Source organism: Anopheles aquasalis, chromosome 3, assembly GCF_943734665.1.
Source record: "Anopheles aquasalis chromosome 3, idAnoAquaMG_Q_19, whole genome shotgun sequence".
Classification (NCBI taxonomy): Eukaryota; Metazoa; Arthropoda; class Insecta; order Diptera; family Culicidae; genus Anopheles; species Anopheles aquasalis.
The window spans coordinates 56,178,549-56,193,548 of NC_064878.1; the positions used below are offsets into that span (position 1 = coordinate 56,178,549).

A 15,000-nucleotide genomic window follows, 5' to 3' on the forward strand; every position below is an offset into this window, starting at 1 on the left:
TAGCATGACACATTCCACGATTTATGATTTAAAAACTAACCGCAACGGGCATCAGCAAACGCTCAAAACCATCCTCCACCTTGATGCCGCGATGCCGCGATGCCGAAGGTCAAGAATTGTGCTCGTTGAACTTGTCCAACGCTTTTTGGCCAACCGCCTGACAGTGAGGACAATGCCCCCTAATCCGGGGACCACCTTAGGTTGACCGTCACCAGACCGAGCGGTCTTGACCGAGAAGGACTCATGCGCAGTGCGTGACGAAAGCGGAAACTTACGATCGCATCGGACGGCCAATGCCATTCGGCAGGCTGATGGCTGCGGGACCATTTTCATGACGTTCCAGTAGCGCCTGGATCTGGTTTCCTTCCACCTTGCCGGTCGGCACTCCCTCGATACCGGTTGTGGCTGGCTGGGGATGCTGTCCGGACAGGAGCGCCATCGGTAGACGCTCCACGGCGTCCACGGTATGATTCACGGTTGTCTCCTTCATTGTCACACAAGTGCACGACCGACTCTCTCTCTCTGTCTCTGTTCTTTGTATGGCGTCTTCTGTTGGAAGCTGTGAAACGCGGCCACAAAACACCGTCAAAACAGTCACTTCCAAGCTGTCGCTAGCTGGTAAAACTTCACTTGAAACACACGCTGACACCCGGATTGCAGGAAAACTCTCGAAAATGTCTCAGTTTTTTTGTTGCTACGTCGTGCGGTCACTTTCGCAGAGGACACTTCCTTCTTCGGGCTTTTTCGGGACCGTCGTCTTTACGTCGCGAATGGTGGGCAAGCACTAGCGAGAGCTGCTGAGAAATGAAAATCGGCGCGCCGAGATGCCGTACAGTATGCAGGGGGTTTTTCCTCGAGTTACTCACACACTCAGACGGGCAACCGGGACATTCCTCGCTAGAAAGCGACAGAGTACGCGTTGGTCTTGGTTTCCCCCCTAACGACGGAGTGAAATGGAGCGAAACCCACGGTCTACTAGATCCGTGATGAGGAAGGGAAAGTACATCTTCGGTCTCCTTCACGCACACAGTTTGTTGTCAGTAACGTGGCGATGGAATGCGATGCCAAGGAGTGGGATGGAAAGCGAGCGCAGGTGTCGTCTAGTCGTCCTTTGCGCACACTCTGTTGGTTCTCGCTCACTCTCACGCTGTTGATGCGCTTCCGAGAGTTTTCAAAGCGCGTCTACTACAACAAGGAAACACATGTTGGTGTGTAGGGATAGTTGTTTTCCGTTTGCAGAGATGCTTTTTTGCGAAACAAACTAACTTGTAACAGCATTTCATAAATGTTTTACAAAGAGGTAGATTATATTCGACAAAATATTTTACTTGGAGTAAGTGCTGGTATTATTGAAACAAAACGAAATCGCCTGCCTCTTTTAATGGAAAATATTGTCCGCAAAACAAATCGAATGAAATTATTAAATTCTTCAAAAACCGACCACTGCCTAGACCAAAGGGCAACTCATAGAGAGGGAGTAGCAGAAGAAGAGATACCATTAATCCAACTCCCGCGCTCGGAAATCATGCAAAAGGGATTCCTGAAATTGCTTCACGCTTCTCGCACGCTTCAACGACGCCTTCTTCTCCCTCTCCTCCACCACCACTCCACTAAACAAACACTACTGCTTGGTGGGAATGGCGGCGGAGACCTTCTCTGCCTCATCGTTTCACTATTTTTGGCATCGGCTCACACTCCCACGGCTGGTGGCGGTATCGCATCGCATCGGAATGCACCTTTACTGCCTGGCGTCCCTCTAGCACTACTCTCGCTGCCGTGTCTGTCGTGTGATATGATCGAGTGGAAATGGGGCCGTCTCGGGGGGGACGTGAATGTTTTCTCGTTCGATCGATTGATACAACCGTTCGTTCGATCATCGGTCGACGTCAGAAATTGAGGTTAAAAATGCAACACCGACTCTTCGAGGCCACATGATTTCGCCACTTGGGCGATTTCGATGACAATTGGTTGCGTCCTTTTGGCTTTTCAGTTGTTTGTGCTCATGACATTCATTAATGAAAGGAAAATGGAAATTAATTTCTTTGAAACAGCGTAATAATGGCCATCACAATGGCAAGGATCATAACAATGGCCATCAAAAGCAACCGAACCGAAGTGCATTTCGACCATTTGGTTGGTTTGTCGGATGGCTCACTGCCATCCGCTGACAAATGGCTGTTCAAACAAAACCCCCCTCGGTTCACTTTCTCCGGCGGCCTTTTTTCACCCGCGACGCAAAAACGCGAATCCCGCGCCAACACAACAGCAACAACGAGCTGCATTTTGCCCGTGTGGCAAGTCCGGCTGGCAAGTGGTTCTTTTTTCTTCGGGGCCACGGCTCGATGATGCACTTTTCTAATTTCATCCCCCACGAAAACGAAAATGAGTTATGGCAGCTGGTACGCTCGGAAAAGCGAAAGTCGATTATCGACCTGTCAGAGGATCCCCCCTCGTGCTCTCTCTCTCTCTCAATCTCTCTCTTTCTGTCAGTAGTAATCAACAGTAACGGCTACAGCCGGCATTACGAGATTTTGCGATAAAATTTACAACTTCAAAACAGCCTGGCATTGCTTTCGGCGTTCGGTTTCCCCTTTCTCTCGATCTCTCGATCTCATTTCGACCAATTAAACGATTCACACTACGGCAGCTGCATGTCTTTTCGGTGTGGTGGTGGCGCGGGCCGTTCATAAACAGATTTCAATTTCGGTTGTAACGCCCGTTCGAGGACGGGACGGGGTTTATTTGCTTCTGTTTTTACTGGCGTCGGATGCATTTTTGGGTTTTTTTTTTTTTAAATCGTGAACCCCACCCAGCCAACGATAACAAACGCGGTTTTGCGGAGAGAGCAGGCGAGTCAATGAACGGCCAAGTATGTCTGTCATCTGCAGTTTGTTTGGGAATTTTTTGAGAGGACGCATCGTTGGGATCGCAAAACAACATAACGCAAACCAAAGACCGATATCATATTTCGTTCGGAATATCTCTATATTTTTTTAGCGGGCAGGGAAATAGGCCACGCGGTGTAGTGATAGGAATAGATACCGGTGGAACTATTTATGTCAAGGGAAAACCTATAATGAAAATCATATGCGAGCCGCTGAAAAAAGTATCAACCAGTCCGCCGGGTCATTTTAAATAAGGTGTTTGGCTTTAGTAAACTTCCTATTTCACACCAAAGCCCAACCGGTGCTGATGTTTGTTGCCAGAGAGATATAGGCAATTTCAAAACTAGTCACCGCGCCGGGAATACGAAATGATGTAGCTCCGTTGCCGAATCCCGGACGATGGAGGCGCCCTTGGAAATGGAGGCGCCAGGTAACCGGTAAAATTTCCTGGGTTTTTAATTCGGTTCTGGTTGGGCAATTTAAAAAGCTTTTTCAGGGATCTCAAGTTCCATTATGAGGTGAATGCTAAAATCATGAAAAATGTTTCTTCATTCATTTTTTCGAACACTACTGACATTGCAGATACACTATCAATCTTCAATCGCAACATGTACATAGCATAACATTAAATATAACATAGAAATGACGAAAATTATCATGCATATACACCTTGGACGTGGCCACGGGCCACGAGTTTGAGACCCTTAATTTATACGCTTCTTTATATGCCACGTGGCGACCAACACGAAGAGCCAAACAGAAATACTTTGCTTCAAATCCACCTTTCAAACCAGGATATAATTCTCGGAATCCACCTCGCCATTCCTCTGCATAGTTATCACTTCTCGCATCCTCTTGCTGTGAACTACAACTCGACATAATACCCCTTTCTTATCACAAACCACAAACACATGTTGCGTCAGCAAATTCTGTTTTCTCTTCCTCGTTGCTCCCGTGCTCCTCCACTGACTCCGGCCTAGCTCTCGCTCTCTTTCTCTCACTCGCTTGCTCATGCTGTCATCCCAATTGACGTTGACAAATCAAGCTTGACGAAAGCAACACGCTCTCTACTCCTTTCTTTTTCGCACCGCACCAGACCCGGAGCCACTTCATTTATTTATTAACCTAACCTTGATCTAACCAGATCGGAAGAGTTGTGCGATGCGGTTTCACAGCGCCATTCGCAAGAGCACCGCCCCGGGGGTTGCTAACCCGAGCACACCGCCTTCCTGGCGATTGTTTGTTTAAAAAAAGACCGTCGCACCCCCGAAAACAAAAAAAAATGGACATCCGCCGTACGAAAATAACACACGAACTGGCGCGACAGAGAGTGAGAGAGGAGACCGGAGGAATGAAACACATTTAGCGCATGGCGTTTTGTGCGATGGACAATGGAATAAGGCTCGCAGGAACGCTTACAAACGCGGGCGAGGGTGAGGCTCTTTGGAAGGCCAAGAATAATCTGTTCGCCTATATTTAGCGGACTCCTGTCAGCCTGCATCAATGGTCGCTTCATATGCTCCCGCTTTTACATAATGCAAACGTGAGGTGATCTTGGGGGTCGGTGCTTTGGAGTGATCAGCTCCTCGTGATCTTCGCGATCGCCCGATCCTTGGGTAGTTTTGCGCCAGTTTGATTGACGGCTGAGTGGTCGAATCTTTCAAAACGGGCCTGACCGGGCGTCTAAGAATATGCTCACTCCACGCCAACGGTGTGACATGATCGTACCAACCGAACCAAACGGTCTGGTTCATTGGCACGCTTAACGGAACGGACCAGTGGGCCAGTCGGATGTTTGTGTCCAATGTAGACGATGAAAGACGATGGCTTTCACGGCGCAGTTTCATGAAGCCAGGCAGCCAGGCAGACGGACAGTTTTGGGCAACATTTGGCGCACATTAGCCGCCTCGATTCTCGATCGCACTTCATAATCGGCCGCACACTGTTACGTTGTGGATGGAATTTTAATGCGACGCACGCCAGCACGCACGCACGCACGGACGCCGGTCTACCGCAGCCCAGAAATAGATATCCCGTTCCTAGACGCCATCGCGTTGCACTGCGGCTGCGAGAACGAGGAAATCTGCAACATATCCTTCTCTCTGATCGCGGTTTGGAATCGTCCAACAGAGTGAGGTTCACCTTTTGAAAATATTTTTATTAATTTGTCTTGCTGCTGCTGCTGCTACTGCTGCTGGTGGTGGTTGCGGTGGTGCTCCCGGTGAGCGAGAATGTTGCTCTCGGTGCTACTGGTGACGCTGGTGGAGAGGTGGATCATAAATAACGGTGGCTAACCTATTGCGTCGCATGCCAGCCTCCGATCGAGATCGAGTCGTTTTGGGAGGAAACCGTTGCTGATGAAGAATGTACGGAATGCGGTCAAACACCAACGATGGAAAGATCGTCCTCAGGATACAGCAGCAAGTGCGAGCGAACAGTGAGTCACCGAGGCGTTTTCATGAATGAACTCGAAGGATTAGCCATTTATCTTGCTTTTATTTGTTTATTTCCGGCCACACCACCATCATCAGTAGGGTGCCATCGAACATCTCGAAACAATTTTTTCTCCCTCACGAATCTCCCCAATCACTTCAGTTGCTGCCGCTGGTCCAGGCCTGCTGCGATTTTCCCCCATTTCGAATGTGGAATCCATAAATAAGACGCTTAAGGTGACCGCGCATTTTTGTTTACCCCGGGGCAGGCCCTGGTTATCCTTCGAGTAGGCCAAAGAACTTTCGCAATCTTTGTGGCCCGTGGATGGCGCTAGATTTGCCCATAAATTACGGTGTCCACTTGGAATGTTGACTGCCACCTATCTGACTCTCCGGGCGATCCGTGGCGTTCCTGCTGGCTCCTCAAAAACCCCGCTCCCGCTACGGGTGTTGACAAGCCAGTGCCTGTGTGCCCGAGAAGCTGGAAGCATCAATTAATCTAGCTCGAGCTGAAAGACGAATTAGACGGGAGACTGTTTACGACGCCGCGGAACTTTTCGCTATTTTCCTATCCGTCCACAAGTGGATGACGAAAAGCCCGACAACGGAGACCGGTAGGCGGTAATGGGCAACCGTTTTTCTTCGCTGTTTTGCTCACCGCGCGTGGCACGGTGTTCTGTTTACGACGAGGCGGACTGGCGAACGCGAGCTCCCCACGTTGGTGTTGATTTCACCGAGCAGCGCAACATTAAACTCACGCAGGCAGTTGGAGGCCCGAATTATGAAACGAATTTAACGATCTGACGGGCCGTAAAAACGGGAGGAAATCATATTTTGCTCTAATAAATCGGTCTGGATCCGTGAAACTTGAGGTGGATATGCCGCAGATCTATCGCCCGCGTGAATCATCCGTGAACCGTTGGCACCGAAATCGATTTTACAGACAATGCGAAGCAGCGTGACAAGAAATTCCACGAGACCTTGCTTACAACACCCTCATAACACGTCATGTTCAATTGGTGTCTCGTTCCCCCATTGGTGGCGCTTCTCGAAGCATTAAATGCTCATAAATCGTCGCTCGCCGAGGCCGACAGTTTGCCAAGGACTCGGGGTTAGACGGTTTTTGCGTGCTTTCACGCGCATCCTTGACATCGTTCCGCGAGTAGGAAGCAATCGAAATGCTTTCACCTAAACTCCCAACCTCCGCCCCTTCCCGCCGGGATTATCATCGTCGCAGCATCCGACCCCGAATAGCTTGTTTGTTACTCGTTTGCGCCGCTCCGCATAATATTTTTAATCATTCTACGAACGCACACTCACCAGATAACACGCACTTTGCGCGTTTGCTTTCTTCTGTGGCCGACCGCCGGCTGTTTTTGTTGTTTCTTTTTGCGTAATTAACTCACAAAAAACAACATGTTAACCCCTTTCGGTGGCAGTGCCCTGGTGTTCTAGCCCATTCCGATACATTCCGAATTCCGGTCGCTTACTGGTGCCCTAGTGTACGCTGTCAATACGCTGAAAGACATGCTCTAGATACTCGATGGATAGGAATCTGATGGAATGGTCAAAAGGCGTAAAATTAGGTGGCAAAAAACAGACGAGCGTGAGTCTATCGCCTATTCTTGGCCTCCACGCACTACGCCGCACTGTAACTCATTCACTGATTGACTTTTTACGCGCTCTAAATCGACATCCACCTCCACAGATGCGACGTGGCGCAGTTCAATGACAGCAGAAGCAGCAGCAACAGATGGAAGAGAGAAAGTGCTGACCGATACGTGCCCCCGGATTTTGTGCCGTGCCCGGTTTGTATCGTCATAGCGAGCGGGGAAACGCAGCGCCGGTTCGATCGCCACGATGTCCGTGAGTCAGGTTCACTGACGCTCACTGACCTCCACTCGCCCCTCATTCCCTGGTTCGTGCGGTGCTGGTGCTGGTGGTTGATCAAATAGAACTGACCAAACCGACGAAAACAGATGTTTTCCAATCCACCACACACTCTACTACAGGCTCCCTCTGTCGTCATAGAGACGTTTCGCGGCGAGCGCTCGCCATGAAAAAGGATGAGCCATTGTTTGTTTACAACGGCTACACCCCATCCGCGAACATCCACCTCTCTAGCACCGATGATCGAATCCGTTGCACGCGTTTATTCATGCTTTCTCCTTTGATAAGTGTAGGTCGGACGAAGGCGCAATATTTGCGAACGGTTGCGTAACCGTTGCGTCGTCGTCGTGCTGTTGATCGTGGGTTGTTGGCCGAGGCGATCGTTCTCGGCGCAAACAAGTGTGTTTTCGTCGTTTTGTCGGATGTTGATTTGAATTTGGTAGCAGCGAAGAAGTTTTTTCTTCTAATATTGTGATAAATGAGCGTTCTGTTTGTACGCTTGGATGAAGGGGAAAAAGATTGTTTGCGTTAACATTAACTTATGGTAAGCTATGGTTCTAATGTCAATAATTGCTTCCAAATCCTAGCCACCTTCTCACCTTTGACCAAAAATTTATTTTGATTGATTGCCTTCCATATATTCACTGAAATGATGTGAGGCATAAAACATCCTGCAATCCGATGAAAGGTCCTCCATAATGCAATGCTGCGAAAAGTCTGACTGTATCATAGGTGATTGGAAATGTGAAGATCACTCTGCACGGCTTAGGACTCATCATTTCTCTTTTCCTTGTTCATAGAATCCAAAACAGGGCACAAATCTCGACTGTAACATGATTTGACGAGTTCAAAACGTGCTTGAAACTCGTTTAAAACAAAATGGAAGAGAAAAAAACCCGCTCTCACCGCCAAGAGCGTTGGATTGTTCCTAAAGTTATACACGCTTGCTATGGTCTCTGTCTACGTGTGGGCTGAAAAAAGTGGGTGAAGCGAAAAGTAACCGGAATTTTGGTTACCTGTACGTGAACTTAAAAGAAATAAGTAAATTTTGTTCAGCATTTCTGCTTGTTCGTTTTGATCGTTTCATTTCTTTCTTTTCTGCTCAAGCACTATGCTTTCCTTGTGATCTTGTGGAATGGAGATGGTAAATAACATGAATTTTATTCGTAACAAAATGTATACACTTTGCTAAACCTAAAATAAACTAGCTTACACTTCAATCACAAACATTAAGGATGATCTTTAAGATCACACAAACAAGCACACATACATACAGGTAGCTAAAGCAGCACCTTACATCTCATCCTCAACGCTTACTTTGTTCGAGTACGTTAAATGCTCGATCGCCGGTAGTTGCTGCTTGCTCTCCGCTGCCGTCTGCTTCTCAAGCTCCCGTCGCTCCTGAGCCTCAATCGACCAAGGTTGCAGTTCGCCGGAAGCAAAGAACCAGTACACCACACAACCGACCAGATAAATACCGGCCGCAATATAGAACACGGTCTTCCACTCGTCTTCCTCCTTGTTGGACGTAATGTAACCCGTAATGATGGGACTCACGATACCGGGAATGGTAGCGAAAGTGTTTGAGATGCCCATCAACACACCCGCACTCTTGGGCGAAAGATCCAGATGATTAACGGCGAAACCGGACCACGCGAACGCACCGAACCCAACGGCGATCGTAATACAGGTGATGGTTGGTCCCGGTTCCAGGATAAACGCACCTACAATCATGAACACGGTCTGTGCCAGGAAGGCGCCACAGTTGAAGTACCGGCGGACCTGTGTCGTCGTCAGAAAACCCTTCTCCTGACACCAATCCGCGAGAATGCCGGACACGAACAGCAGTATGCCCATCACCAGGTACGGTACGGCCGAGATGAAGCCCGTCTTTTCCAACTCAAAGTGCATGGCATCTGAAATGGAGCGGAATGAAGAGAGTCTGTATCATTCAGAGACAGCAAATGGCCATCACTCTAAGTCCTTACCTTTCAGGAACGTTGGCAGTTGAGTGAGCAACGTGTAAAAGCCCCAGTTCTCCGAAAAGTGTGACACAACGAGCGCCCAAACCGGGATCGACGTCAGGATACCCTTCCACGGATGGCGCACCTTCTGCGTTTCACCCTCGGTACGTCCTAGTGACTCCAGAATGTACTCCTTTTCCCGCGGTTCAATCCACTTATCGGCCTCGGGGGATGTTTTGACGAAGTACATCCAGGCCACGAACCATACACATCCGATCACACCGAACACGTAGAACACACTCTCCCAACCCCAAGCATTCGCCAGGACACCGCTCATCGGCATGGCCACCACCGTGCCGGCATAGTTACCGGCGAACGCTATCGACGCCATCCGGGAACGTTCGATCGGTGGTGCCCACCGGGACCAAACGGCATGGATACACGGGAAGGTTACACCCTCGAAGATACCTTCAACGATCCGGACGGCCAACAGGACCGCTACACCCGCCTTTGCCGCCAACGGTGTCAACAGCGTCAGGATGGCCGTCGTTCCGATTCCAACGCCAAACACCTGCCGGTGGTTTAGACGAAACAAATGAGCTCTCCCTCACCGGCCCATCGTGCCCAACTGTCCAACTTACGTAATTGCCTCCAAAACGGTTCGAAATGAAGCCTCCGAGAAATGGGGTGCAGATGTAACCGTAGAAGAACGAACTCAGCACGTAACCCTGCAGGCTCGAGCTCCAATCAAAGTATTGCTCCTGCGAGAGAGAGAGAGAAAGGGCAATCGGAGACAAACAAGTGATACGAAAAAGTGATTACAGCAGCACGCAGCCGCCACGGTGGCACACCGGCGGAAACTTACGTATCCTATCGTGCCATTGTCGTAGTGGACCGTCCTGTTCTCCGTCATCGCCACGATGGCCACGCTCAGGTTCACGCGCAGCGAGTAGACGTTGAAGAATCCAAGAAAAGCCATAAACACGACAATGTAACGCCGACGCTTCCAAAACATCCACAGTGGCGCCTCGATGCCATCGCTGGCAAAAAGAGAGGGGGAAAGAAGTTCGATGTCACGGTGTTTGTCTTTCGGAACTCCTTCTCCAAGTGTTAAAAATAGAGCGTTCCCGGGTGGTTGTGTCGCTCCGAGGAAGGGATCTTACGATGGCAATCACGTTGGACATGTTTTGAGATTCGATTTTTGTAGAATCTATTAACGAGCTTCGAGCAGACATTGTCACAGTGCTCGGGCCGTGTATGGTCTTACGCTTGGTTGGTTGCAATTGGAAGTAAGCCTTTGGCTGTCTCATAAATATGTTGATCAATAGTTTGTGACGTCAGAACACAGAGAGGAAAAGAGCCATAAAATGAAGCATGTACTGGTGCAAAAGCAAACAAGTGTGATGCAAAGGAACTCAGGGGTTGTTTCATTGGACCGAATGAACAACACGTAATGTTCGTTAAGTTGTTTTGAACAAGACGATGGAAGACAAGGCTTGTAAAGTTAAGTGAGCCAAATCTCTTCAAATAAATGCATTTAGCCAATCACAGGTAAAAAAAGTTATTGTATTGTAGTCAGATAAAGACTAGTTTTTCCCTTTTATAAAGTATTCATTCAGTTTTAAAATGGAAGACGTATTAGGACAAATGTAGCACCTCACATTCCATTAACAATGGCCATCGAAGACCAATCACAAACACCATCGAAGTCCTAGAGATAAAGAACCGATGCATTAGTGTGCCATTACCATAAACTCGTTTGATGGATCAACGGGCGCCATGCCAATGAGGTTTCAAACATTCCAATCATACTCCTGGACCACTCTAACAACAATGGCTCTTCAATATTTGCAAATCATTACCCCAGGGGGAGGGACGCAAAAGTGCATAACATCGACTAGCCCATCGACAGGATCCGGCGCCAGTATCGAACGGAAACGATCCATCTTCCCTGCTCGTAGCACATGTCTCGCGGTATCGCTGAACTCTACCATCGCCGCATAACAGTGCGAGCGAAAGTTATCAGACGCTAGGAAGAGCGCAACAGGTTTTCTGAAGGAATTAATAAAAACTGGTCACCTTATCATTGACCACACACGATGAAGGCCCCGTGGATGTCGGTAATCTCTTGCCACACTCTAGTGCTTCAATAAAAGAGCACCATAAACGGAGGAGTGTCCTGTTATCAGAGGCTTTAAAGTGGTAATCACTTATCTCATTGGTAGCTGGTAGGGTTGGTTGGATTGCTTACAGCATGTGATTGACAACACTTGGCGTTCAATCCGTGATTCCATTGAAAACCACTACGAATCAGCATTGATGCAAAAGCACCCGGTGCTGGAATTTCCGTCATAAAACATGTGTACCACCGGTCGCGTGCTAATCGGGAAATCAAACCAATTAACCATTTTTTTTTATTTACAATGTTGTTCACTGCGCCACACCATCGTCACAATTGACAGAGTGCGCGCCATCGTCAATGAATGGCGCCGATTGAGCGAACAATCAAATTGGTTGGATGATTCGCATCGCAATCATTACTTCATTTAAGCACTTTATGCACTTCAGTGGACTTATCTCTAACGCACTCGGCACGTGACATCCGCGACGATGGCTCCACCACGAACCGAGAATCTCTCAAAATGCACGACCTTCAGTGCAATTCAGTCAGATGTGACGATGTACCACCGGCGATGTGTCGCGGCATGCAAATGTCACGATGACCCTGTGCGCCTTCAAATGGACAAGGTAATCCTCTTGAATCCGCTCGCTTGGTTCGTGCTTGACCAACTTTATGCCTTCATTGGTGATAAGGTGTGTCCAATCGTTGAGGAACAGAAGGTTAAGATGAAGCACTCCTTATGGGTTGCCATGGAAACGAAAGAAACGCCACAGATCTGTTTCAATAAACGCGCTTCCAGTGGTGACCTTGATTGACTAGAATGTAACTAGATCGAACCACGGAAGTCGGCCTGACTCGGCGAGCCCTTCTCTCTACTCTGCATTCATCATACGCCCTCCAGGTTGTCCACATTCCATTCCTTTCACTTTCACGCCAGCTTGCGCATAGTTGATCCAACGTAAAACGGGATTAGGTCAGTTAGAGCGCCACCACATACCCCACTCCCTGGCACAATACACTCCAAAAGGAAATTCACTAAGCTGTCTGTTCCGGATCAGGACTACTCCTAAACCTTGCCTTCAAACACACGACCACACGGTGACTTACCCCTCCGTAATGCCCGCTTTAGTGTCCATGCTGGCCAACGAACTGAACTAATGGCGCCTTCAAGTGATACTCGATTGATAACACCGGACAGGACCTCACTTTCACACTACCGCTCCTGCTGTGGACTGTCGTCTTATCCTGCCTGAAGGAACCGTCCGTCTGGCAACCAGGATTCCGATCGCTCATCAACCGGACACCGAAAACCGAGGCAAACGAAGCAACAGGCACTGGTCGCGCGACCACTCGGTATCGACTGCGGACGAACGAAACGAAAGGCCACTATGGTCACTGCGGTGCGGTGTGTGCCAATCGCCCGCCACCTACCAATAACAATGGCGGGAGTGCAATGAAACAGCGAGCACACACGAGAGCTGCGGAACTGGTTTTGGGCACTCGCTGGTGCTTGTGTGCGAAAGGCGCAGCTGCCTGGCTGACGGGCTGGGGCAGCCGGTTTGGTGGTTTTGCGAAAGTTTCCTGAGGCACTTCTTGGCGTCAGGTTTCCATGCCTGGCTCCACCACACACTGTGCCCCGGTTTTGGGGAGATTTTGTCCACCGAAATCGTTCGCAACAGCAGCAGCAGCAGCAGCAGCAGCGCGAAAGGAAACCAACACACGTACGTGCGTGCGTGCGTGCTGTGGCGGGCAACGGGACAGTAGCAACCGTTCCAGTCTAGCACGATCCAGCGACTGCGATGGACCGACGACGATTGAGCCGCGTTCGCGTTGGGTTTGCTCAGCCGGCCTGAACAGTGCTGACAGTGTGCTGGCCTACAATGAGGCCGCTTTAACGAATTGTAGGTGTCATTATCATCAAATGCGAGGTGGCGCTCATCTGCTACCTTGAGCTGTGTATGGGACAGACACACATACGAGCGCGAGAGAGCTTCATATCATGCCGCTTATCGAGTTTCGTTGCCACCAATGCGATGCGATTGCTCTCTAGAGGCGGCTCCTCGCAGCATACAATCCCACTGACGTAAGAAAAGAGATGCGATAGACTGGCTTGACATTGTCCCTCTTGTGGCCATCATCATCGACCGAGAAGGTCAATCCGATGCCTTAAAGCATAATTTTCAATGCTGCGTTCGTCGCACGTAAAGGATGACAGAGGAATCAGCAACTGGCCGTCGGTTGGTGATGGCGCTTCTTCATGTGACGAAGCTTCATGCTAATTGGGACCTCGCTGAACGGATTGGTGTCGTGGAGAAGGACAACGGACTTCATTGGTGTTTATGGCACTGGTCGCTCGTCCAATGTTTTTATCGGTCACATCGATGCTCGCTAAGAGTAAAACTGGTTACCTCTTCGATACCGTGCATCAGCTGATGAAGAGTACCGCCCTCTAATACGACCTCATAATAGGGTTCCGATCGGCCAGCACCGATTAGACCACATCGGCACCATCGCCATTGCGACTTCTCCATTCATCCGGGGTGGACACATGCGCGCGATAGGTTGTTGGTCAGACCGCATCATTTGCAAACGAACGAACGAACGAACGAACGAATGAGCCACATGTCCAGTCGACAATGACCCTCAAATGTGTGCGCGCGCGTGTGTGTCTGTGAGTGTCTTGTGGGGATGTGTGATTAGATCTTCAATTGTCTCTGCCCCCGCTAAAGAGGGGCACGTCTGGGGGAGGCTTTTTATTCCGGGTTTAGAGGAGATAAAACCAAAAGAAATCATCATTAAACAGGCAACAGGCTGTCGTGGCACGTACTAGCGGTGGCCATCCCCTCCGGCTAGCCAGCCGTGTATCGGACCAGCCAGTCGGCCAGACTTATCTTTACAATCCCATTGTCGTGACCCATCACGAACATCGCGCGCGCGAATTGACAGTCGCGTTTTGATAAACGCAGGAATTCACTGCAGATTTCATGACGATGATGATGATGATGACGGTGGTGATGATTGTTGTTAAAGCGTTAAACATCTGCTAGAATCGTGCAGGAACGTAGTAGTTCCGTCGTAGTTACCACCGCGTTGTTCCGTTGCTAAGAAAACTGTTTACCAGCCAGTCGGCCATTGCTTCCTGCGTAGTGATACGGCATGACGTACGGGGAGTAACACTTTTGGTGCAGAATTCATGGCCTCCTTGGTTACCTGGATGAATCGCTAGTTGGTGATAAGCAGTTAAGTGCATCTAGTGCAGCGTGGTAGGTAGCGACCTGCAGCTCGGGGAAGTGGTGATTAGATTATAAAGCATCGCTGTTGCTCAGTGAACGAGGTTTACAGCCATTAACAACCGGTTGATGGATGATGATTGGCAGTTTGGCTGAGCAAGGTAAAAGATTAGAAACATATCATCACCTTCAACACATTGTGTTAAACGTTTCCCCTTTACTTTGTCTTGTGTAATTAGCATGATTTAATTACCTTTTTTCTCTCCACTATTTTCTTTTCTAAGTACTTTTTTTAAATATTATTGTTAATGTTTTTCTTGAAGTTTTATGATTCTTCTACATTCTGGTCATGTTTCATTAGCTGGATTTTTTTCTTCTCTACATTTATATTGTTTCAAAACAATTACATTAGGTGTTTACTACGAAATTCCTTTTTTTCTGTTTTATTATATATTTTAGTATTTATTTAATAACCCT

General features: G+C 48.8%; 2 protein-coding genes across 3 annotated transcripts in view; both read right to left on the bottom strand.

Moving 5' to 3' along the window:
- LOC126574652 (dual specificity protein phosphatase 18) overlaps positions 1-771 on the bottom strand; it is a 4,456-nt gene extending 3,685 nt beyond the window's left edge. The window contains exon 1 of the mRNA XM_050234976.1: positions 276-771. Coding sequence (XP_050090933.1) covers positions 276-490 — 215 coding nt within the window. The 5' untranslated portion in view covers positions 491-771. The remainder of the gene's footprint in view (positions 1-275) is intronic.
- Positions 772-8,333: 7,562 nt separating this feature from the next.
- On the bottom strand, positions 8,334-13,092 carry LOC126574648 (sialin). Of its 2 annotated transcripts, XM_050234971.1 has the most exons (6): positions 12,725-13,092; positions 12,401-12,653; positions 10,037-10,211; positions 9,813-9,932; positions 9,196-9,742; positions 8,334-9,123 (listed from the first exon to the last, which is right to left on the bottom strand). In XM_050234971.1, exons 2-6 carry the CDS (start codon positions 12,427-12,429, stop codon positions 8,501-8,503), a joined length of 1,494 nt encoding a protein of 497 aa, XP_050090928.1. In that variant the 5' UTR covers positions 12,430-12,653; positions 12,725-13,092; the 3' UTR covers positions 8,334-8,500. The 2 variants fall into 2 exon arrangements, with proteins under 2 accessions (XP_050090928.1, XP_050090927.1); XM_050234970.1 differs by having other exon boundaries at positions 12,401-13,092.
- Between the last annotated feature and the right edge of the window lie 1,908 nt (positions 13,093-15,000).

Bases quoted from the DNA above. Each gene is read 5' to 3' on its own strand.
- LOC126574648 (XM_050234971.1), bottom strand. From the start codon at position 12,429: ATGGACACTAAAGCGGGCATTACGGAGGG. The intron at 9,933-10,036 runs GTAAGTTTCCGC...TCTCTCTCGCAG, and splicing joins ACAATGGCACGATAGGATAC to GAGCAATACTTTGATTGGAG. The intron at 9,124-9,195 runs GTAAGGACTTAG...GCTCCATTTCAG, and splicing joins ACTGCCAACGTTCCTGAAAG to ATGCCATGCACTTTGAGTTG.